Source organism: Trichomycterus rosablanca, chromosome 17 (genome assembly GCF_030014385.1).
Source record: "Trichomycterus rosablanca isolate fTriRos1 chromosome 17, fTriRos1.hap1, whole genome shotgun sequence".
Lineage (NCBI taxonomy): Eukaryota > Metazoa > Chordata > Actinopteri > Siluriformes > Trichomycteridae > Trichomycterus > Trichomycterus rosablanca.
The window spans coordinates 1,647,459-1,672,342 of record NC_086004.1 but is presented as its reverse complement, the minus strand read 5'-3'; the positions used below and the strand labels follow the sequence as shown (position 1 = coordinate 1,672,342).

General features: G+C 46.1%; 1 protein-coding gene across 8 annotated transcripts in view; it reads left to right on the top strand.

Annotated features, from left to right (window-relative positions):
• The window catches only part of si:zfos-588f8.1, an 82,992-nt gene that overhangs the window by 30,164 nt on the left and 27,944 nt on the right, over positions 1-24,884 (top strand). For 6 of the 8 annotated variants that reach the window (XM_063013459.1, XM_063013461.1, XM_063013458.1 and 3 more), the window contains exons 3-18: positions 6,768-6,862; positions 10,641-10,703; positions 10,971-11,070; positions 12,500-12,600; positions 13,155-13,284; positions 13,387-13,476; positions 14,254-14,370; positions 14,592-14,726; positions 16,206-16,327; positions 16,833-16,974; positions 18,195-18,390; positions 18,696-18,771; positions 20,082-20,174; positions 23,395-23,434; positions 23,640-23,756; positions 24,586-24,666. In XM_063013459.1, coding sequence (XP_062869529.1) covers positions 6,768-6,862; positions 10,641-10,703; positions 10,971-11,070; positions 12,500-12,600; positions 13,155-13,284; positions 13,387-13,476; positions 14,254-14,370; positions 14,592-14,726; positions 16,206-16,327; positions 16,833-16,974; positions 18,195-18,390; positions 18,696-18,771; positions 20,082-20,174; positions 23,395-23,434; positions 23,640-23,756; positions 24,586-24,666 — 1,698 coding nt within the window. Of the gene's footprint in view, positions 1-6,767; positions 6,863-10,640; positions 10,704-10,970; positions 11,071-12,499; positions 12,601-13,154; positions 13,285-13,386; positions 13,477-14,253; positions 14,371-14,591; positions 14,727-16,205; positions 16,328-16,832; positions 16,975-18,194; positions 18,391-18,695; positions 18,772-20,081; positions 20,175-21,609; positions 21,724-23,394; positions 23,435-23,639; positions 23,757-24,585; positions 24,667-24,884 lie in introns of all 8 variants that reach the window. The other 2 variants (XM_063013462.1, XM_063013460.1) reach the window with 2 other exon arrangements.

The following is a 24,884-nucleotide window of genomic DNA, read 5'->3' as shown; positions in this document are numbered from 1 at the left end:
GTGTGGCCGCACTTTATTTTACCTCATTTTATCGAACGCTTTATCCTGGTCAGGGACGCTGTGGGTCCGGTTTCACACGAGGCAGGAAAATCCTTCACGGGCTTCGGCCACCGTACCCCTCAGACACAGCCACAGCCAATCATGTCCGTGTAGATGCCTGAAAATGACTTAAGATCTCAGTTCTGATCAGTTTGGAACACACACACACACACACACACACACACACACACACACACACACACACTAATCTACTGATCCCAAAACTCGTTACACCACTTGGTAGTCACATGGTCGCATGAAAATGGAAATTCTTTAATACCGCACACTGAAGTCGTGTTCACTATGCAGGACGCCTCAGGGCTCGGTGATATTTTTAATTATCTGCAGATTTTCCCTTCAATTTCTCTCCCGATCTAGTCATATCCAATTCCCTGATCGTATTTTATACCTTATACACTCCTGACCGAGGAGAGCTCCCACCCACACATACGGATACATACGGAGATGTCACGCTCCAAGCTCTATTATCCCCCGTCTCCGTGCAGCACCATCGATCGGCCAGCAGAGGGCGTAATCGCAACAGTTATGGGGAATCCCCTCCGGCCCGAACTTGCACGGACTAGCCAGTCGTGTCTGTGTAGGCTCTCAGTATGGTATTTTAACCAGAGCCTGTGGGTGCTGTACCAAGTCTAGTCCTCAATGACCTTCTGTACTAATCGAGCCTTACGGATAAGAACCTTGTGGCGTCTGGCTGAGGTTCAAAGCAAACTTTTGGTAAAGGTCAAATCTCGGCAGGTTTTTTCCCCCTGGAGTGACGTCCCGGCTTAATCAGATCAGGTTTCGTGTGTTCACGTGTGCTCATGAGTGGAAAGGTGACGTATTTCGAATTGCTGAACGTTCTCATTAATAATACGTAGTCGCTTGCAGGTTCCCGTCTCTTATGCCAAGTTCACACTGCACGACTTCCCGAGTGGTCGGGTCACACTACACGACTGATCGGCGATACGGGGTCACACAACTACACCATCTATCACCGACTGGAATCGCAGGCGAGCTTCTCTGCTCTCCCAAACTACGTTCTGTCACGAAAACAAACGCGAGAAGTGACGAGGGGTTTAATGACACCGCGTCCAAAAATGCACGTCAGCAAGCAGCGAGCGATCAAAGTTTGTGCGCTGATGTGCAGCGTAAAATCAAGGAGAAAAAATAAATGAATCTGAGTGGATTTGGCAACACGACCAGCATGGATTGTTCTATAGTGAGTTGGAGGTTAATAAATATATTTAGCAATGCAGCGTGGGTGTTATGTTTTGTAGAGAACGATATTTTATATATATATACTGTATGAACCTGGTGTGTTTGCTGATGTATTCTGATATAAACTATATTACGCCCCTGTCCCGCCTGTTTACACTCCTCCCCTGCGTTTCCCTTCACCCCGTATCTTGCGTTCTCATTGGCTGTTCGACACCGCACTCACTGCCAGTCGGGCAACTCGGATCCAGATATCCGACAAGCCAGAAATCTCGCTTCGGTTGCCGAGCGCTCGGGTCGAGTTGTTGAGTAGTTCACACACGGCGATCGAGAGCCGAGATTCGATCGCCGAGCGAACGCCGAGTTGCTCCCGAGCCGGCAGATCTAGCGCCGACCAGTCGCCGAGCGAAAATGGTGGAGTGAACCAGGCATAAGCGAACTCGGTCACTGTACAGTTTACTACTGCAACTACCGGGACTTTCTCCAAGTCGAGGAAAAGTAAAATCAAATCCCAGTGAGGTGCACAGACTGGTCAGACAGGTTCTCGTTTATTCTGAGATCTCCTTCGCTCTGCTTTTATTCCGGTCTCTGTCTAACACAACCGTCTGGTCAGGAGAACAGAAGCAGAAGCAACAATGGCTTCCAAATCTCCTCAAAATATACATCTGGTTTCCTCATCCTGCCCCCACACAGAGGCCTGAGGAGAAACCATTCACACTGGCCTGAAAACCCCCATATATTAATAACTGTGATTGAACGTTGCTGAGTTTTGGGGTTTGCGGTGTTGGCCAGACTAACAGTTCAGGCTCTCATCAGGAAGCAGAACTTTTTTTTCTGTGGAGCAGGAAGTGGTCGCCGCTACATCACTCCCTATTGGACTAAAGGCATATTGTTCCTCAGGAAGTACCCACAATTAGGGGCTATTTTTCTCTGACCATTGTGATCTCAGTGCTGGGTTCTACTATATTTTGCCAGCGTGACCACGTGGGCCGATACGCAAACCGTACGCATCACAGGGGGTCCATTGTTTTTGTCACCCCGGGCAGTTTGGGACACGGGGGCGGCGTAGCTGTGGTTCGACTCGTGTTGGTGGTTTTCCATTTCCGGCAGTTCCAAATTCCACGATCCCTCTCTGTTCCCTTAAAATAAAATGACCTTTTTAATGAGCTGCATCATAAACACCTAAACATACAGTATATATTCAGCCATAACATTATAACCACCTCCTTGTTTCTACACTCACTGTCCATTTTATCGGCTCCACTTACCATATAGAAGCACTTTATAGTTTTACAATTACTGACTGTAGTCCATCTGTTTCTCTACATGCTTTCATGCTGTTCTTCAATGGTCAGGACCCGAACAGGACCACCACAGAGCCGGTATTATTTAGGTGGTGGATGATTCTCAGCACTGCAGTGACACTGACATGGTGGTGGTGTGTTAGTGTGTGTTGTGCTGGTATGAGTGGATCAGACACAGCAGTGCTGCTGGAGTTTTTAAACACCTCACCGTCACTGCTGGACTGAGAATCATCCACCAACCAAAAATATCCAGCCAACAGCACCCCGTGGGCACTGATGAAGGTCTAGAAGATGAGCGACTCAAACAGCAGCAATAGATGAGCGATCGTCTCTGACTTTACATCTACAAGGTGGACCGACTAGGTAGGAGTGTCTAATAGAGTGGACACAGTATTTAAAAACTCCAGCAGCGCTGCTGTGTCTGATCCAGTCATACCAGCACAACACACACTAACACCACCTAAATAATACCTTCAATAAGTCCAGTCAATCGTATATGATGAGCGGTCGCGTTGCCTCCTGTCGCCGAAAATCACCAGCGCTGATTGACAGTGAATGACATTCTGAGACGTCTCCACAAGAGCGCATCGCCGTTTTACTGCCATGGCATTTGCTTGCCATTGGTAAATCCATGTTGACCAAAGGTCAGCTCTAGTTCAGAAGTCGATTTTGGGGGATAAGAGTTGAACAGGCGCTGCCGGTGTGAACGTACCATTACGTTGCTTCACCGTCAGTGTTGATGACTGGCGACGCTGATCTGTAGCGTGGTTTATATGGCGATGACGTCCCACGGTCTGTTTAAGAGCAGCGGAGATGAGACGGTGATGTGTGGTTGGACCGGATCTGCTCTGAGACTGCAGATAAAAGAGCTGTAGATCAGATCATGTGGTTTCCTCATCATCTCTGTGAAGGAGTCGCTCACTCGTCTCTGTCTAGAACGAGAGCTTCGTTACTGCGTCACGCTGCTCTTATGCGGACCGTCCTCGTCTTCACTACAGCCAAAAGTATTTGGACACCCGACTTTGAGCTTGTCAATTGTCCTTAAAACGGAGCGACCTCCGTGTGATCTTTTCGGTTAGAACAGCCGCCGCACTTCTGAGAAAACTTCTCACACGTCTGTGGGAATTTGTGCTCATCCAGTCAAAAGACGGCAGCGCTTGTTTGGCTGGGAAATGTAGTGAGTGATTCGAATGCAGTGAAACTCTAGGCACGAGGCAGGAGTCCATCACGGTGCTTCAGCCACCCCCACCTCAGACACAGCCACCCGTGTCTGTGATATCACAGCTGAGATCCGAACCCAGATCGCAGAGGTTGTGGGTGGGTTAGTGTGTACACCACAGAGTACGTGGTAGAATTTTTGGGATGATTTGAGTCATATCAGTTTATGAAAAGCAGATCATTATGACTTTTGGACTGTAGTTTATTTAAAAGCCGTGAATTGAACGTTTGGGGTAGGAGGGGTAGGAGGGGGGGGGGGGGGGGCAAATCTACCGGAATTTGGGGTAAAAGGGGCATTTTAAAATGTTCCTGCCATGTTAAGAAGTGATTGGTACCCTGACTGATCCTAACATTACACAAATCTGTAATCACAGGGGCAGTTGTAGCCTAGCGGTCAAGGTACTGGACTAGTAATCAGAAGGACGCTGGTTTAAGCCCCACCCCATAGAGTCAGGTTGCTCCTGTTGGGCCCTTGAGCAAGGCCCTTAACCCTCAATTGCTGTCACTAATTGCTGTACTCTAAGTCGCTTTGGATAAAGGCGTCTGCTAAATGCTGAACATATAAATGTGAAATGGGGGGGCTTTTTGAGCATATCTGAATATTGGGTGTGACCCCCCCCACCCCCCTCCATTCCCCACCCCCCTTTCCAATATATATTGTGATTACGGCCTCGGGTTGTCGGTACGTGGAATCTCAATGAGCTGGGGGACCCCCACCCCCCGAATCGTCGGCTCACAGTGCCAGCGCCGGTCACAATACCGATCCTATTTGGGATGCGCCCAGTTTGCTTCGCCCTTTTCGGATTTTGTTGCCTGTGCTTGGGAAACAGTGGCCGCCATTCAGGCCTTTAATCTCCTTGGCAGAGGTTGGGATTCGCTTAGGGAGGTCAGAGTGCCAGAGGCTCATTAATCACGTACTGGCTCGGTGTGCACACACACACACACACACACACACACACAAGTGAGGCCTCCTGAGCCCCCCCCTTCCCCCCGGTGTACTCCCGGTCCTCCAATCAGCTGCAGTCTTGAATACTTTTGGAGAATGGGGCAGTTTGGTTCGACCCAACATGTGGCGATCAGCCTGATGCTGATCTCACTTCTGTTGTTCGTCTGATTGTGACGAGCTATTTTCAGGCATCTGCACGAACCTCAGATGAAACTTTGATATGCACCAGTTTAAAAACCACACAGCTTCTGCTTTAGTGATGCCAGTTCTAATGGGGAGCAGTTAAATGCAGATTCGCTTTATCGTACTTTGTAGGTTAACCATAAAATAATTGCCGTCTGCATGACCATTTTATCAGCTCCACTTACCATATAGAAGCACTTTGTAGTTCTACAATTACTGACTGTAGTCCATCTGTTTCTCTGCATGCTTTGTTACCCCCTTTCACCCTGTTCTTCAATGGTCAGGACCCCCACAGGACCCCCACAGAGCAGGTATTATTTAGGTGGTGGATCATTCTCAGCACTGCAGTGACACTGACATGGTGGTGGTGTGTTAGTGTGTGTTGTGCTGGTATGAGCGGAGTTTCCAAACACCTCACGGTCACTGCTGGACTGAGAATAGTCCTCCAGCCGACAGCGCCCCGTGGGCAGCGTCCTGTGACCGCTGATGAAGGTCTAGAAGATGAGCGACTCAAACTGCAGCAATAGATGAGCGATCGTCTCTGACTTTACATCTACAAGGTGGACCAACTAGGTAGGAGTGTCTAATAGAGTGGACAGTGAGTGGACACAATATTTAAAAACTCCAGCAGCGCTGCTGTGTCTGATCCACTCATACCAGCACCATGTCAGTGTCACTGCAGTGCTGAGAATGATCCACCACCTAAATAATACCTGCTCTGTGGTGGTCCTGTGGGGGTCCTGACCATTGAAGAACAGGGTGAGAGCAAGTTAAAAAAGTATGTAGGACTACAGTCAGTAATTGTAGAACTGCAAAGTGCTTCTATATGGTAAGTGGAGCTGATAAAATGAAACAAGGAGGTGGTTTTAATGTTATGGCTGATCAGTGTACATAAGCAGACAGAAAATGATGATGGATTACAGGTTTTTAGCTTTTGGTTATTTATACTGGATGTGGATTATCGAACACACACTGAACCGGTTGCTTAATAAACAAGCCATCGCTACACGCTAGGTACACACACTATAACTAGGGAGTATTTACTCATCTGTATTTGATGATTAAATAATATCTGTTGGTTTAGATCTCAGCCGCGTGCCTGGGGATGGATCGCTGCAATTGCGGCCTCTGCTGGCTGGTCGAGTCGCTGCGAGACGGTGAATAATAGAGAGCAGTGCGTGACTCTCCGTACACGATACTGACCCCTGTGTGAATCCACCTCGTTCAGGTGAAAGGAAGTGTCAGAGACGCGTGTTAGGAGTCGGGAGGAGATAAAGCCAGGGGAACTGGGTATGACTAGATTGGGAGAAAGGGGGGAAACGCAGATGTAGAATAATTAAAGTAGTTAACATGCAGTATATCTGATATAGTCTAATAATAGGGCAGGTGTAGCCTAGCGGTTAAGGTACTGGACTAGTAATCAGAAGGTCGCTGGTTCAAGCCCCATCACTGCCAGGTTGCCACTGTTGGGCCCTTGAGCAAGGCCCTTAACCCTGAGTATACTGTCACAGTACTGTACGTCGCTTTGGATAAAGGCGTCTGCTAAATGCCAAAAATGTAAATGTGACATGAAGCCTGATTTATTACACTAATCAAGGACACCAACCTGGCAGATGTGGGGCTTGAACCAGCAACCTTCTGATTATTAGTCCACTATTTAAACAGCTAAGCTACCTCTGCCCTAAGATTCAGTTGTCTATGAGGGGAAAACGAGGTTTATGCTTCTTCTACGTAATAAATATATATTTTTAGAAGCTTGTAGGTGCTTGACGGTGATCGTGAGTTGCTCAGCGTCTACACAGTTCAGTTTACAGTCAGTAATGGTAATCATGTCTTTCTAACACACATTTCTCTTCCTTCAGGCCTTCGGGAACGCGAAGACAGCCCACAACAACAATTCCAGTCGCTTCGGGAAGTTCATCCAGGTGAACTACCTGGAGAGCGGAGTGGTTCGAGGGTGAGTGTGTCCTCGCTAACAGCTCGTCCACTTAGAACTTATAATCAAACGGCATCCAGACCTTACTTAGCACTAACGCGTCCGTCCGAAAAGCGGCATTATGGGACAAAAAGTCCTCCGACGCGTCTGTGCGGTTGTTATTCTCGTCACATTAAAATCATGTGTCATTTCCTCCCTGAACCCTGAGAGATTGTGCATGACTAGAAATAAGGAACAAACGGAGACGTGCTCGGTGCTGATAGTTCCTCCTGATCTGCACCAGCTCTGCTCTTCTGGTGCTTTTGTTTACTTCATAACTCTTCAGTTCTAAACTGGCACCACACAAAGTGTCTTTGTCTAATGTGATGCTGGGCGCATAATATACCACTTAACGCAGCATTTAAGCCCTGATACGCGGCTTTTATGCTTTTAGTTTTGTATGAAATTTGTACTGGAATGATCTGCAGCGTCGTCACCTAGAGCAGTGGTCATCAATAGGGCTGCAACTAACGATTATTTTCTCGATTAGTCGACTAGTCAACGATTATTTGTCATACCCTCCATCTCTGCCTTAGCATAACAAAACTCTGTTATGTTATTTAAGTTCCAATATCAAATTAAAATAATGACCCATGAAACATGAATATGAAACTTAAGCTTGATTGTGTATTAATGTTTCAAATATATTTAATTAAACTATCACAATAAAAATCATTCAATGAAATAAGAAAGCTTTGGACGGCATTATAAGCTATTATGTTTCACTCTGGAAATCAAAAACATTTATAACATGTGGTTGAGAAACGTGTGAATGCTGTCTGTGAAGATCTCAGCCATCTGAGGGGAGCATGAACCTCTTCTCATCACATCCACACTCCATTGCTTAGTGCTATTAATAGAAAGAGCAAAAGAGAAAGCTGTATTAATTATCACAAACTGAAGGCTGTGCATCATAGTTTATTACAAATAGTGTACCGGCTATGCCAGCTAAACCATAACAGGTTAAATATCTTAACTGAATTATCTGCTGAGCTAACTAGCTATCATTAAGTGGATGAGGCTTTATTATTTAGAATGAATGCTCTCATTAACGAGAGCAAAAATATGGAAGACGAGACGGTAACGTTAGGCTATAATGTTAAGTTATATAACGTCACTCATATAAATGACTGATTAACTATTGCGTTAAATACCTGAAAAATAGCGAACTCTTAGATAGTTTTCCGACAAGTACTCTAGCATTAACAAACATTAACTACGTTGGTTAAAGCACAAAGCGGTGTAATAACTTACATGTCCGGAATAACGCCGGTCATCACGGCTGCAGGGTGTTGCTGGTGTGAAACCACGACTCTGCTCTGTAGCGTCGGCATCCAGCTCGTTTCTTTGGGTTATTTTGGCTGAAATACTTTAGAAAGTTTCGGTCTCTCTATCTTCGCCTCTCTGTCTTCATAAACTCCCCGCCGCGCCATGGAAGCGACGCTGCGCCACCTGCAGTGCCTTTAGTGCGTTGCAATAATAACGACGCGTCGACAATGAGATTCCACGTCGACGAATTTTTATAGTCGACGTTATCGATTATGTCGACTAATCGTTGCAGCCCTAGTCCCCAACCACCGGGGCTATTTATTACACATAAAGAATGAATAATTAGAGATCGCTAGAAAAGCAGTTTTCACTGCTTCTGTTTTGGGTGTTATTGATTGATTGATTGATTGATTACTTTATTAATCCCCGAAGGGAAATTGCGGCGTTGCAGCAGCAATTTACAATTATCACAAACATCACACAACAACATAACTATGTAGTACAGGAGAGAATAAAAACAGGTATTACAGTAATGTAATACAAGTAAGATATGAAAATCTACAAAATGTATAAAAAATATAAGACATCTAACAGGACAAAACCTAAAAGGGGGGGGGGGGGGGGGGGTTAGACTGAAAGGTGCAGTTGTAGACATTGTGTGCAGTTAAGACCATGTGCAAATTGCAAGTCGAGTAGTACCAAGGTTGTTGTCTTATGTGGGTACTATAGGTTCTGCGTCCTCCTCTTACACCAGTGAGAGTTGCCCCAGCTGTGGGCAGAAATGACTTCCTGTGGCGCTCCTTGTTGCAGCGAAGTTGGCGGAACCTTCCACTAAGAGCACTTTGCTGTTTAATCAGCAGGTCGTGCTTATTGTCTTATTGTCACCCCTAGGTTGGAGCAGTGTCTCGTTGCAGCTCATTTGACATCGTTTGTGAGCAATATTATTAAATCCTCCCTTCCTCGTCCGGTCTGTGAAATTATACCTTGTATGAAACCGGTCCGTGGTGCAAAAAAGGCTGGGAAACGCTGATCTAGAGACGTGAGACCCAGCAGAACAATAAATGAAGCAGAAGAACATGAAACTTTATTATTTTGTTAATCTAAGGGTGAATTAAATCATATTAAACGATTAAAGTGACCCCAGGATTAGGAAACGTAGGATTGCTCTGTGTGTTTCCTACAGTTTAGTGTTTTTGCGAAGCAGCGCTTCACTTCTGAGTAATGTGACAGTATCTTGTCTGAGGAATTGAGCTTTAAGGGCCCAACAGTGGAAATCTGGCTGTGGTGGGGCTTGAACCAGAGATTTTTCAATTACTAGTCCAGTACCTTAACCTCTAGGCTACAACTGCCCTCATATGAACAATCCATCTCATTGGCGGTGCTTTGACTTTTGATCTTGCCATGAGAATGACCAATGTGTAAACATGGCGTTAAACAACAAATAAACAAACATTGGCGGTGCTTTGAAAAGGTCAGCAGCAAACTAGGGTTGAGTGCAGCGGCGAGCTGTAAAAACTGAGCATTAAAGCAGCGAATCTGCTTTTTTGTTTTTTGGAAGTTAGGCTCACAAAGCCAAATTGATTTACAACCATCAAACCAGCGTTCCCAGTCCCGTTCATTCCAGTGGTTTCTGTTCTGCGTCTGTACGCCTGCTTTATTTTTCGATATCTGCACCAGAGTCAGACGGATATCGGATCCAGTTCAGACGCGCAGCAGGCCGCCTCCACCGAGAACCGATCGGGTCACGCGGGGTGCAGCTCGGCTTTTGTCCCGCTGCCGAGTCTTTGTCAGAAAGTCGCCCTCTGACAACAATGTGCGCAGCTGGCGCGGTGTGCGGTGCACGTGCGCAGTGCCGCGCGACACCGAGAGCGGCGAGCGGGGACGCACAATGAGCCCCCATAACAAAGCTGGCGGCTCGAGAGGACGCGCCGCTCCGAGAGGATGCTTTCACGCACTCCATTGTTCGCCGGCTGAATGCGGCCCCATGCAGTCACGCCCGCTCTATTGATGAGTGCTCAGTAAGTCCGTGTCTGCTGCCTTTGTTCCGTCTCGAGACTGTTTAGCTTTAGATACTCTGTGTGTTTTGTTTTGTGACGAGCCGCGCTGGTCACTTAGACACGCTCCGTTCCTCGGAGAATAGGACTCGAAGTTGCTTTAACGTCCCGTCACGTTTGTTTACTGCTCAGAGTAAACGTTTTTATTATTATTATTATTATTATTTGTGTTCTTGGAAATATACTCAGCTCATTTTTAGATCTAAGGGTTAAAATAGCGTAGCCACGTGCGCCTTGGTGGCATCACTTCACCTTGAGGGGCTTTGTTTGGGTCGCTGTATTGTTTGGACCATCTGCCTCAGCTGTGCCATTGACCAAAAGCCTTAAACTTTATATTCGACTACTGACATCCAGACAGCCTGTCCAGTAATGATCGATCATTAATTCATTCATTCTGTGTGTTTGTGTGTGTTTTTCTTTTCTGTTTGCGTTTGTAGGGCGGTTGTTGAGAAATACCTGCTGGAGAAATCCCGCCTGGTGTCCAGAGAGGAGAATGAAAGGTAAATAAATAAGAAAACGGTGATCTTTGTGTATTTATTTGATATATCTAGGATATATTGTATTCTAGCTGTTTTCCATCCGCTCCTACGGCAGGCTGTTGTGTTAGTGATAACAGCTAATTATAGAATATGAAGGCTTTTCCCGCCTGGGCGAGGCCTCGCCGCTTATCACTATTAGTGTGGAACAAATTCCTCCTAACGCTCGTGTGCGGTTTATGCAGAAATCATTTAGATCATGAAAGAGCTTTTATCTCCTCTCGTACACAGGAACTATCACGTGTTTTATTACCTGCTAGTCGGGGCATCCGAGGAGGAACGCAAGCAGTTCAAGCTCCTGCAGCCCGAAAACTACAACTACCTCAAGCAGGTGAGCACCGTCACTAAGGTTTATTGTAAAAATTTATTACATTAATTAAATGTATTCAGTCACAGAGAAATTGTTGTTACCATGGTGTAATGTTAAAGCACGTCCTGATTAAAATGTTAAATTCATCCCTTGATTTTGAACACGACACTTTCAGAACTTGCAGGGTTTTTTTAAGGAGCATCTACTTGAATGTCCCTGCTACAGACACGAAGCCGTTAATAAATAAGTACATTAAGAAAAATGGCAAATTGAGTGGGACACCCAGACAACAAACTACACAAGATACATCCAAATATTTTTATGCATTTTCTCCCCATTTTCCTCCCGATTTAGCGACTCAATTTCGTCCTCCGCTGCTGAGGGATACCCGATTGCATCCGAGGAGAGCACGTCGCTGTACACGCCTCTTCCGACACGTGTGCAGCCCTCCTCTTCTCGCATCTCTTCCGCCAATCAGGGTCCTTACACAGCGTATGAGGACCCACCCACCCAAACATAGTCTGATACGGTGGCCAGTTAATATCTGCTGCAGGCACCGCCAATTATGCCCGCTAGATGGCACCCAGCCGACCGGTGGCAACACCGAGTTTCGAACCGGGGAGTTCAGAACCTCGGTGCTGGCGTGCAAGCGGAATATCCCGTCGCGCCGCCTGGGCGCCGATGATGCATCCAGATATTAGGAATACGCCAAGAACGCTTCGAGGAAGATGAGTGGACCAAGTTATACACACGAGAAATCACACACCAGTACTTAATAAAAGGAGACAAACCCCCCCCCCCCAACATCACAGTTAAGCACATTCTGATCGAACGCCCCAAATACACCAGAGAGAAACAACAGCTACACATACCTGTACCTGTTAAAGAAACCCTCAACCGAGAAAACACAGGAGCGATCCTAAACTTCCTGGCAGGAACAAAACTAGAAACAAGAAAAATGCCGCTCAGGTGGCGCGGCGGTAAAAACACGCGCTGTACACCAGAGCTGAGATCTCGAATACATCGTATCGAATCTCGGCTCTGTCTGCCGGCTGAGGCTGAGCGGCCACATGAACAGCGATTGGCCTGTTGTTCAGATAGGGGCGGGATTAAGCCAGACGGGGATTCTCTCTCAGACTAGTGCGATTACGACCTCTGCCGGCTGGTTGGTGGCGCCTGCACGGAGATGGGAAAGGAGTGCGGTAGAGGGTGTGGCTCTCCGTACACAGCGCTGTACCGCACTGCACTGCACTCGTCAAGTGTAGGTGATAAGATGTTCGATTGCTGTGCACGTGTCGGAGGGGGCGTGGTGCGAAAAATGACTTCAACAGGACACAGATCGCGCCATAAATAACACTCGAATGAATAAATAACTCTACTTGAATGTATAGAGAATAGCTAAATGCGTATTATTAATGCACGTTTATATTTATTCCCTTTTCTCCTGTAGCAAAACTTTACCATAGAGGATGCGGAGGACCTCCGGCACGACTTCGAGCGGCTGCAGCAGGCCATGGAGATGGTCGGCTTCCTGTCGGCCACCAAAAAGCAGTGAGTCCAGCTCGTCACAATTCGTCCTTCTTATCGACTGCTTCATAGTTTTTCTGGTTTCCCCCCCCTTTTATCTTTTAGTCATAACCAATTCCCGGTTGTAAATCCATTGCTGGTTGCACCACACACTCCCTCCGACACATCTGCATTTACATTTTCAGCATTTAGCAGACGCTTTTATCCAAAGTGACTTACAGTACTGTGACAGTATACTGTCTAACCAATTATGGGTTAAGGGCCTCGCTCAAGGGCCCAACAACCTAGCCGAGGTGGGGCTTGAACAAGTGACCTTTTGAGTACTAGTCCAGTACCTTAATTAACCTCTAAGCTACAACTGCCCTATCTCGGTTTCCAGACTGAGCACTCCCCGATCCCTAGTGCCCAGCCCAGTCCCTGGAAATTGCATATCGCAGCAGGACCGTCCCTCCCTCAGACACGGCCGATTGTGTTTTTGTGGGCGTTCAGCCAGGTCTGTGGCTCCGAAGAGCGCCTCTGAGCTCGAGTGATGTTCATATTTAATAACCGGGTAATAAGGGGTTTCCTGGATCTTGCAGGATTTTCTCAGTGCTGTCAGCCATCCTGTACCTGGGCAACGTGACCTACAGCCCGAAAGCCACGGGCAGGGACGAGGGGCTGGACGTCGGTCCTCCCGAGGTCCTCGCTAACCTCTCGGAGCTGCTCAAGGTAACGGGCTTTTCATTTTGAATAAACAACGTGTAGTGAGTTAAAGCTAAGACCATCATTTACAGAATTCTGATTCACTGATGTGGTTTGATGCTTTCACAGGTCAAAGAGGAGCTTCTAGTCGAGGCGCTGACCAAGAGGAAAACGGTTACGGTCAATGACAAGCTGATCCTGCCCTACAGCCACAGCGAGGTACAGAAACACTATGTGGCCACCTGATCGTGAGCTTGTCAGACGTATATTAAAATAAGAGTGACCTCAGGTAGTGTGATCTTTAGGTAGACCAACAGCCGCTCTTCTGAGAAGCTTTTCACGAGACTTAAGTGTGCCCGTTCAGATGACCGTATGGTCAAGAAAGCCTCTGTCGATGGTCAGGAGTCTGTACAGGACACTGGAGTTCCATGTTTTTAAACCAAGCTTTTCTTCATGTCTTTAAATTATAGAGCTGTCTTTGTGCACAGGAGCACAGTCATGCTGGAGCATGACTGGCAAGGGCCTTCCCTAAACTGTTGCTGCGAAGTTGTGTCAATGAAGCATATCACTTCCTGTATATATATGTGGTTTATTACACCTGTTAGCGTTTTATCCATATAGTGTAGCTTATTTTGTGGGTAGCACTGTGAGGCACAGCAAGAAGGTCCCGGGTTCTCCCCGTGTCTGTGTGGGTTTCCTCCGGGTGCTCCGGTTTCCTCCCACAGTCTAAAAACATGCAGCCAGGCTAATCGGAGACACTGAATTGTCCTATAGGTACCCGGCCGCTAGGATGCGTAAACCAGTGCGTTGTGGTGCCGGTCCCAAGCCCGGATGAATAGGGAGGGTCGTGTCAGGAAGGGCGTCCGGCGTGAAAACTGTGCCGCTTATTTTGTGGTGCTAATAACCCAGAGCCGTTGGACGTTTTGGATCTGTCTGTTTCTAAACGTTTAAATAAGAATTAACACAGACTGACTGTTTTTTTTCCCTCTGCGACAGGCGATCACGGCGCGGGACTCCATGGCCAAGTCTCTGTATAGCGCCTTGTTTGACTGGATCGTCCTGCGCATTAACCACGCGCTGCTCAATAAGAAGGACATGGAGGAATCTGTTCCGGTAAGAAACCCATCCTAATTATAGTGAACTGGAAAAACCAAACTCTCTTGATGTTGCTCTTAAAGGTCAGACACAGCGGTCACACTGGCAGTCACACCAATATACAGTGAACACGAGTTGGCTTTCGTGTCCCAGCTGCCTTTGATACGCTGTGATACGTTAAAGCCACCAACCACAAACCGCAGATCTTCATTCCTTGTCTTGTTCCTTTTCCCTTCCAGTGTTTGTCTATAGGAGTTCTGGACATCTTTGGCTTTGAGGACTTCGAGACCAACAGCTTCGAGCAGTTCTGCATCAACTACGCTAACGAGCAGCTGCAGTATTACTTTAACCAGCACATCTTCAAACTGGAGCAGGTCAGTCCGCTCATCATCCCAGCTCCCATTACACTACACCAAACTACAGCGGGGTTCTTCATGCCCATGCCATCATCAACTTTGAGGATGAAATGTTCACTTGCTGCCTAATATATCCCACCCACTAGTGCTGGGCGATTTTCACGATTAATTCGGTTAATTCGCATGAACGTTTTCACCCGATGTTAGAAATGTGACAATCGCGATTGCGATTGTTTACATACTTTATCTTTTAATTAAAATACCAACAACGAGGCAGAAACTGAGCAGACGCTCGCGGAATATAAATCAGGGAAAGTTTAATATCAAAAGGGCAAAAACGGTGTACAAAATCAGGTAGAGTCCAAAACCAGAGGATAAACTAAAACAGTAAACAGAAAACAACTAGGATTAGATTCAGGAATAAGGAGCGCAAACACCATCGGCAAAATGAGACACATAAACAGAGTTCTAATAAGATTCACTGAATCAAACACAGCCGAACTGAATCAAAACTCCGGAGCCGATGAGCGCGATCAGGATTGACTGACCGGGGACACGTGCTAGTCACGTGACGGTCCGTGGGAGCATGGGAATTGTAGTCTATATTGTTAGAAGCAGAACTTAAGACCTCCATCCACCCCCCAGAGTGATTACTTGATGCCCCCGCCCCCCATCCGCTTAGATACTGATACAGACTCACTTCACTTCACAGGCTCGTGTTCCTTTTAAGAAACCTGTAAAGAACTTTTTGTAGTTTTGCACTTTTCCTAATGAAAGGCGGTTCTGCTGCACAATATTTAAAGTAAGGATTGTGTGTGAGCTATTCATATAAAGGATATAGCTAATTAAGATTTCTATTTTGTTTTAATTATTGTTATATCGTTATGGTTATAAAGTTTGAGTCTCTTGAAATGATAATTATAGGTGGTGCTGTTACTATTTTTCACTTCTGCAGTCTTTTAAATTAAAATGCAAATAAATAAAAAAAAGAAAGAAATTTGAGTCTTTCTTCAATTGCATTATACAAAACCAAAAAAATCGAAATCGCAATCGATAATCGGTAATAATATTAAAATAATCAAGTTTGTTGTTGTTTTTTTTTGGCAAAATCGCCCAGCCCTACCACCCACTAACAGGTGCTGTGATGATGGTTTAAGTTTATTATTATTGTCTGTTTTTTTTGTATTTGCACTTCAGGTAGATGCTAACTGCATTTCATTGCCTTGTACCTGAACTGCGCAATGACAATAAAGTTCTGTCTGTCTGTCTGTCTATCTATCTGTCTATCTATCTATCTAATCTGTCTGTCTGTCTATCTGTCTATCTATCTATCTATCTATCTATCTATCTATCTATCTATCTGTCTATCTATCTATCTATCTATCTATCTATCTGTCTATCTATCTATCTATCTATCTATCTGTCTATCTATCTATCTATCTATCTATCTATCTATCTCGGTGTCGTGATTGTGCCCGCTGTGCTCTGTGTGTGCAGGAGGAGTACCAGGCGGAGGGCATAACGTGGCACAACATCGACTACACTGATAACGTGGGCTGCATCCACCTCATCAGTAAGAAACCCACAGGACTCCTGTACTTACTGGACGAGGAAAGCAAGTAAGACCGCAGGAACCGAACACACTCATTACGGGCCGACACCTCTCTCGCTTTGCCCTCGCACGCTCGTGCACTAAATGGACAAAAGTGTTAGGACGGCTGTCCACATTCCAGAAGCACAGGCACTGTGGAGTGTGTGAGGTCAGGCAGAGAAGACCCAAAAGTGTTGAGTCCTTTAGACACTACTAATTAAAGCAGTCCTAATAAAGATCGTTTTGTGCTCAGGAGGGCTTCCCTGAACCGTTGACACAATAATAAAAGCATATCATTTCCCTTATATCATTTTATACACTTGTCAGCAACGGATGTGTCAGGAAAAACTAAATTCAATCATTAGGAACGGTGTCCACATACTTTTGACCATATAGTGTACTATTATCTCTTTAATACTGATCGTTTTCAGACCTCCTCTCGTCAGTCCACCCTGGTCTTTCCGTGCACCCTGTTTACCAGGAATGTCTGACGTTATTGTTTCATCGGTTTGTGTTTTGTGTCCTGTGTTTAGCTTCCCTCATGCTACAGATAGCACTTTGCTGGCCAAATTTAAACAGCAGCATGAGAGAAACCACTACTTTGTGCCCACGCCTGTGATGGAGCCGGCCTTCGTCATCCGCCACTTCGCTGGGAAGGTCAAGTACCAGGTTAAGGTAACCAAGTCTAACTTACTGACTACTGGGCAAAGAAACTAATGAGGTGATGATTGTAGCCAGGGTCTCGTGTCTATACTAAATGTAACCTGCGGTACAGTATAAAGTATAACGTCTGAGACCATACTGGTGCAGAATGTGTATCAGGTTAGTACCTGGGATTCATTTCTAAATGTCTTAAACACTTAGTGAGTCGTTCTGCGAGTGCTAGAGTAATTTATTTCCCTTGTCACCACTATTTTTCTTCCTCATTATTTAAAAAACTGTATATAATTTAAAAAAATAAACTCTCTTTTTATGGACACTGGTGCAAAAAGGTGCGATACAGCTCTTAGAATTCACTGCTCAAACTCGATCCTTATCACAATGTCGTGTCCAGCGAGCAAACCTCTGTGTATTAGCTGTTGATATGAATGCACTGTATAATAAAATAAACGTGTATTATTGTTTCCTTCATTTTATTATTGTAAGTCTGGGTACGTTTGGTAAAATTCCAAGCAAAAACAAACAAAAAAGGAAAACTAAATGATACATTTGGCTTAATTTTGCACATGGTGGTATTTTTCAGCCGTGTCTAAAGGAAATGATTTTCTTACATAATTGTAGAGGATGTGGTGTGTGTGTGTGAGATTGTTTTTATATAGAACATCATTGCTCTCCGTACTGATCCACGCACCTGACGCTGGTGTAAAAAAATTGGACAGAGCCTTTACACATGTCCAAAAACATGGGGAACTCGGGTGGCATAGTGGTAAAACATGCTAACCCACCAGTGCTGGGATGTCCAGCTAATGAATTGACTAACTGATGAACATTATCAGTGTGTACAAACTAACAAATGCCATCACTTTATCCTGGGATCTCAAGCTCTCAAGTTACAGTATTGGCTCTGCTATTAGCTTGCCGGGCACCTACACGGACAAGCTATTGGCTTGGTTGGGTGGGTTCCTCATCACTGGTCAAAAACAACCTCTACTGACCATTTAAGGTGGCCCTCGTCGATCTGGGGATCTGGACAGCTGGGATGAGAAAGATGAATGCATATATGTATATAACACAATCTTATGTGCATCCCTTATTTGCCCATGGGGTGGTTATATAGGCACAGAGGTCACCACTCTGCATGAGGGGATGAGGGGACAAAATGCTTAAAACCAGTTGAAAAATGTAATGGTGCTGTGATGTAACCGGTTAACCTCAGTACGTTTGACCCCTGACAGGACTTCCGGGAGAAGAACACGGACCACATGCGGCCGGACATCGTGGCCCTACTGCGCAGCAGCGATCGAGCCTACGTGCGCCAGCTGATCGGCATGGACCCGGTCGCCATGTTCCGCTGGGGCATCCTGCGAGCCGCCATCCGCGCCCTCGCCGCCTTCAACGAGGCCGGACGCCGCTGGGCCGCCAAGAGCGCCGGTAAGTCACGGGAGAGTTTAGCTCTGAAGATTAGCGCGGGAATTCTCTAGGTTTATTCTTAGACCCTCGGCACGTGAGAGCGCCGCGCCGTGACGCAGACGCTTTGTTTTTAAAGTCTGAATGTAAGGCGATTATGCAGGCCGAGCGGAGAACGGCGGAAAAGGGAACAGAAAGAGCTTTTTGTTTCAGTCTGCGAGGAATTCGGCAGGTCTGGTCTTGAGCCGATTCGATCCGAATCAACTGTGTTTGTGTCTCTGTGCATGTGGTATACATTTGTGTGTGTGTGTGTGTGTGTGTGTGCGCAGGTGTGGTTAGACCAGTCTCTAGAGTTCCACTCGGAGAGCTGCAGAGGTCCAACACGCCCATCGAGAGGATGTACCGGTAGGTTTTAAGCTCAAACCGCCTTTGGCTAGAGGGGAAGTGTTGTGAGGAACTTGAGCTCTTCCTGTACTTTGCTTTTTGTGTATGGTGGTCATGTGACCCAGCTCTTTTTTCCCAGAGGCGCACAACAGAGCTACATGTCTGCACATGTTTTTCCCGCTGTAGTTCACACTTTTTGGTTTTCCGCTTACTTTATACATGTACGGCTGCGAGAAGAAGTCTGTGAACCCTTTGGAATGACCTGTAGGTTCTTAGAATTACTGGACTGATTTTTATCCAAGTCCCAAAACTGCCAGTACTGTGGATCACAATTGTCAATAAAACATATCCTGACAGAGTGCCAAGCCATCGAAGATACTAGAGATACAAATATATATGAAAGACCTCTTCGAACGCAATAACCCACAAAAAATCCTGAATTTCTTGAATTACCTAAAGATTAAAAGCCAAATATAGTACTTTAACTTTTACTTAGCTTGAACTTGGTTTTGAACCACCTCTAATGCCATGTACATAGCCTAACTGAGCTGGAATGGCAATAAACACAAACAAACAAAATCCAAGTCCCAGTAAACATAAGCTGCAGTACTTAAAGCATCAGGTGTTCCTGTTTACCTGCTGAGGTTCAAGGCACCTAGCTGAGAAGGTTCCACATTCCTTCTGAAAGTGCTCGAGTACAAGGCCACCGAATGCGCCACCCCACCGGCATGTCCGGACACTTTTATAGTCTATTTCACGATGACGTCTTTCTTTGCTTAAGGGTCCGTTTTGCTCTGCGTTGATAAAAGTGAGTGAACTTGGGTCGGCTGCTGCAAAAACACAGACACAAAAAATGTACATTAATAAATTCTAAAAAGTGGTTCATAAAGTTATTTTTCTCCAGCTGTATATGATTAAAGTTCTATTGTGTTAAATGACTACAGTAGTGTTTTAATAGATCGTTTAAATGCCCCCCTGTGTGCCTGTTCTGATGGTGCCAGCAGCTGACCTGTTTGCTCATTGTGTTTAAATTTGGGAAGTATAATAGGTCACAGATCAGCTTGTTCTGGGCACCAGGGAAGAGTTTATTTCCTACTCGGGCAGAAGATTGTAACTGCAGCTCTAAAGAAAGTGAATCACTATATGGCCAAAAGTATTTGGACACAAGAAAGCACCTTCACTCTAAACTGATTGATTGATTGACTCAAATGTGTCCCAATACTTTTGTCCATACAGCGTATCAAGGCTGTTTTATTCCACGAGCAGGTTCTGCTTCTGCTTCAGTAGGCCAGTGTGAGTGATTCGCCTGTGTGCTGTTTCTCCCCCCACAGCCGTACCTCTATGCTCGATTTCTCCTTTGATCACTCAGAGGAGCGCCCCCTAGAGGCCTTTGAGGACATCTTTGCTAGTTATGAGAGTAAAAAGTAAGTGGAGCAGAACCGGAGGTCTGGCTGTGGTGGCAGGGCTGGAACCGGGGCTTTTTTTTTTAGGACGTACTGCAGGGCTGAACCCGCTCGTGTCAGTCGTGTCACTCTGTGAACGGGGTTCTAACCAGACTGAACGTTCACTAGGGGACGTGTCGAATATATTCACTATATTCGATATAATCTGAGCAGTAATTTGATGGAATTCGTAAGACGGCTTAATATTTTAGCCACGTCGTATTAATTATTACCAGTTCAGTGCCAAAGAAAATCTCTGCCCTGTAAGGAAGCGTAGTACAACAGAGCAGCTTTCTGAGCGTACGCAATTAATAACGTTTGGCTTATACTGTTTGATTTCAGCATCATGTAAGACATCCAATAGTCACCAGGTTTCTTGTGTGCTCAGTGTCGGATTATATGATCGTATTCTTTAAGGACAGACGTGCAAATATAGCGACTCAATAAAACACCAGATGTGAAGAAAACAAAGCCAATGGGCCTCTCCACTCCTGCCCAAGGAGGGCTGTAATCAACACGCCCCTTCCGACGCGTGCAGTAGCCGATCGTTTCTTTTAACCTCCTCGTGGCATATTCATATGGAGATCCGTATCGCGCACAGAGAGTCGTGCACTGATTATATGTCTGTCTAGGCACCAGGTCGGCCGCTAACAGATCTGAGCGTGCTTTACTGCTGCACTTTGTGAGCGGTGCTTTTTTTAATACTTTTATAATATCCTGCTCTGTAAACAGGCAGTAATTGATAAACGGATTGAATTTCCGTTTGTAAGGACGTTTATTCTGTCATGTAATAAGCGTTCGGCTAATTCTTAACTTCAATCAAGCGAAAACCAGACTAAAGGAGCATGTTAGTGGTTTATTAGTGCATACACACGTGCGTGTTTGTGTGTGTAAGGTCCCCCCAGTCTGCCCTGCCAGTACGTCCTGTTCGATCTCTGAGTTCTGAGTGGTGTGGTAGGTTTTATAAGTGCATGGAGCTTTTGGGGGGCACCAGTTAACACCAGTATCACCATTATAACACCTGCATGGACATCCTCACCGTCATCGTGTTCCCTGTACTCACCGAAGCACCGTTCAGTAGCGTCGGGATCGATGTTTGGGGTTAAGAGAGTCAGAGGAGAGCCGTGGACAGTGGCAGCATCACTGGCTGGGTTCATCTTTACGTAGAGAGCCATACTAGGCTCCATGTGTGCCAAAGTTTCATCTCGGAGCCCTTTTGTTACCTGCGTTTTTGTCAGTAAACGTGTTTCTGCTGCCACGGTCATTCAAGCCTCCTCTGACTCTCTGAGTGTAAAATGTTTTGGTGTCTTTGGTGACGGAAATGTTCCTACACAATTAACACTGTCGGGTTCCTTTCCTTTTACCACACCCTTCCTCACTCCTCCTCCTCTGCACCTCTGTCAACCGGCTCAATCAGCGACATGCACGCCCAAATTATCAGCTCTATCAAGGACTTGCGGTTGGACGGCCAGGACCCCCGTAAGCTGCTTCAGTCCTGGGGTCGCCTGCGCTCCCCACGCCACGTCCCTCAGTGAGTCGGTCCGATGAGACCCCCCCATCCTGCATCGTACCGTGTAGCGGCTGTCGCTTGCTAAGCTAAGCTTGTAGTTCCGAGACGCGCTTTTTTTCAAGAACGGCTCGTACAAAGAGAGCTCCGCGTCGCTCTAATAGACCCTCCTAGCATGTTGGTAGTAATTTGTGGTGAGGTAAAGGAATGTGGTGTTTACGAGACCTCGGAGGAGCTTCGTCAGGCTGCCGCTGCTGCACTCCCGAGCTTGTTTGTGTTCTGCCTGCTCTTAGAAAAAGCAAACTAACTCATTTCTGCAGTACTACTGTTAATATTGTATTTTTATTACGTTAGGCTTACGTGCTAACATGCTGCATGAGCTAGCTGAGTGACTTTAAACGGTTCCTTAGATCTCTGTGACGTATTTCCTGCTAATTCTTCACAAATTCCTAACGAATCACAGCCGCTTCGGGTTTAGTCTGCTCAAAACAGACTTCATAATGCTTCAGATCCCTGTTATTACAGACCAGCGTTTATAGTGAGACCACATCTGGGCTAAACAGAAACACAGCATTTTTTGTTTTGCTCTCTCTCATTGCTGCCACCTCCTACCCCTGATCGAGGAGGGCCAGGCCTGTCTGTCATACACATACCCCCTCTGACATGCGGGCAGCCCCCGATCGCTTCTTTTTACAGCCAGTTGTGTGTCTGTATGGACACAGCTGATAGCAAAGGATTATTAAAGAATTCTTTTTGCATCTTACATCTTTTTTTCCATTTATTTATGTATTTCTCCCGATTGACCTGTAGTCAATCCCCTGATTGCATTCGAGGGTGGTATATTGCTGCTCACGCCCCCTCCGACCCGTTCGAAGTCCTATCGGACGCCTTCTTTTCGGCCATGCTTTCTGCACAGGCGCCTCTATCTGCTAACCGGGGTCCTAACACAGCGTTTGAAGACCCTTCCCATATAGTCCGTTCATCCCTCCCTGGCAGACACGGTGGCCAATTAGAGTCTGCTGCAGGCACTGCCAATTATGGAGTTCAGAATCTCGGCGCTGGGCGGCATGCATCTTACATCTGTATCTATGCCCAGTGTGCCAACCTGTTAGCTCCTGAAACACTATACAGTCTTATTTCAGCGCCAAATCAACAACATCGACACCTGACCACGACCAGGGGTGTCCAACACGTCCTCGAACAAACTTAAAACTTGTCAGCATGTTTTAGTAACCAGTTTTATTGATTTGTGAGCTAAAAGTAAACAAGCAGCAGTATTTTTCACCTCTCGTTGTGCTAAAGTGGTGCTTTTGATTATATTTGCATAATTGTCGCACCAAACGGTTTCTGAACCTAAGAAAACACAGAGCACAGTTTTATCTGATTGTTTTATATTCATAAAAGTCATGCAACACCTACACTATATGATTAAATATAGTGCCTTCCCTCTGCTGGTGTAATTACCAGTTTATAGATCCGAGAGAATCAGACTGTAGCAGAATTTTAAAGACACCTCAGACTTGGTACACCCCGACATTCCTCCAGCATGTTTCCCAGACTCATATCTCACTCGCTCTGCTTCCGATGGCCCCGTCTCATTCGCCAATGCATGACCCGCATGTACTAACCCCTCTGTCCTCCATCCCAACCACAATTTCAATCTTCTTCTCCCTCCTGTTCCTCCCTCACGTGCAGGAAGAACAAGACCACCAAGAACAAGCAGCTCATTCCCAAGGTAAACGACCTTCCGTACTTTTCATCTCCTCATGATCACACACATACGTACGTGTGACTGATCTAAACATGCTATGCTTTTATTTATTCATCTAGATTCATCTCAAATGATTCAAGATCTTGTTCTTGTTGCTAATGTAGTAATTGTGACTGAGTCTCACAGTAAAGTGTGTGTGTGTGTGTGTGTGTGTGTGTGTGTTGTGCAGAACCTGCTGGACTCGAGGTCACTAAAATTCATCGTGGGTCTTCACGACCGCACCACCAAGTCTTTGCTGCATCTGCACAAGAAGAAAAAGCCTCCCAGCATCAGTGCTCAGTTTCAGGTAGAGCTCGGCTCACCTAACTCGCGCCTGTATACACCGACAAGGCATAACATTATGACCAACTCCCTAATGTTGTGTTGGTCCCCCTTTTGCTGACCCGTCAAGGCATGGACTCCACTAAACTCCTGTAAGTTGTGACGTGGGGCCTCCATGGATCTGACTTGTTTGCCCAGCACGTCTCACAGATGCTCGATCTGATTGAGATCTGGGGAATTTGGAGGCCAAGTCAACACCTCAAACTGGTTGTTGTGCTCCTCAAACCGTTCCAGCATCATCCTGCTGAAAGAGGCCACCGTTATCAGGGAATAGCGTCTCCATGTTAGGTAGGTAACATCCACATGGATGGCAGGACCCAAGGTTTCCCAGCAGAACGTTGCAGCATGAACAACTTCAGCAGTTTGAGCTACAGCAGCTCGACTGTTGGATCGGACGACACGGGCCAGCCTTCGCTCCCCACGTGCATCAATGAGCCTTGGCCGCCCATGACCCTGTCGCCGGTTTACCACTGTTCCTTGCTGACCATACTGACCACTGCAGACCGGGACACACCCCACAAGAGCTGCGCTCGCACATCTTCACTTGCTGCCTAATATATCCCACACACTAACAGGTGCCGTGATGAAGAGATAATCAGTGTTATTCACTTCACCTGTCAGCGGTCATAATGTTATGCTTGGTCGGTGTATATATACCACTCTTATTATGGTTTATTTTTACATTGTTTAACATTTTATATTATATATATTTTTAACAAATGATACTGGCTTTTGTGTGATGGGCATTTCCAGCTTCATGCGCTCATTTCGGCCTGTGTGTATCTTCTCTGTAGACCTCCCTGAGTAAGCTGCTGGAGACTCTGGGAAAGGCCGAGCCCTTCTTCATCCGATGTCTGCGCTCCAATGCTGAGAAGGTAAACTAACACAGCAGGGCAGGAGGGTTACAGTGAGGTTCATATCACTAACCTGGTGAACTGAGGTAATAAAAGTACCAGGCGTCGGTCAGTCGGAGGTGGTTTCGGGACGTCCGTACAGCTCGCACCTATGCACAGCTGTAAAAGCAGCTTTCATGGGATGTATAGGAGGGTGTTCATGTGTAGGAGTGCTAGGAAGCTACACCTACCATACAGAT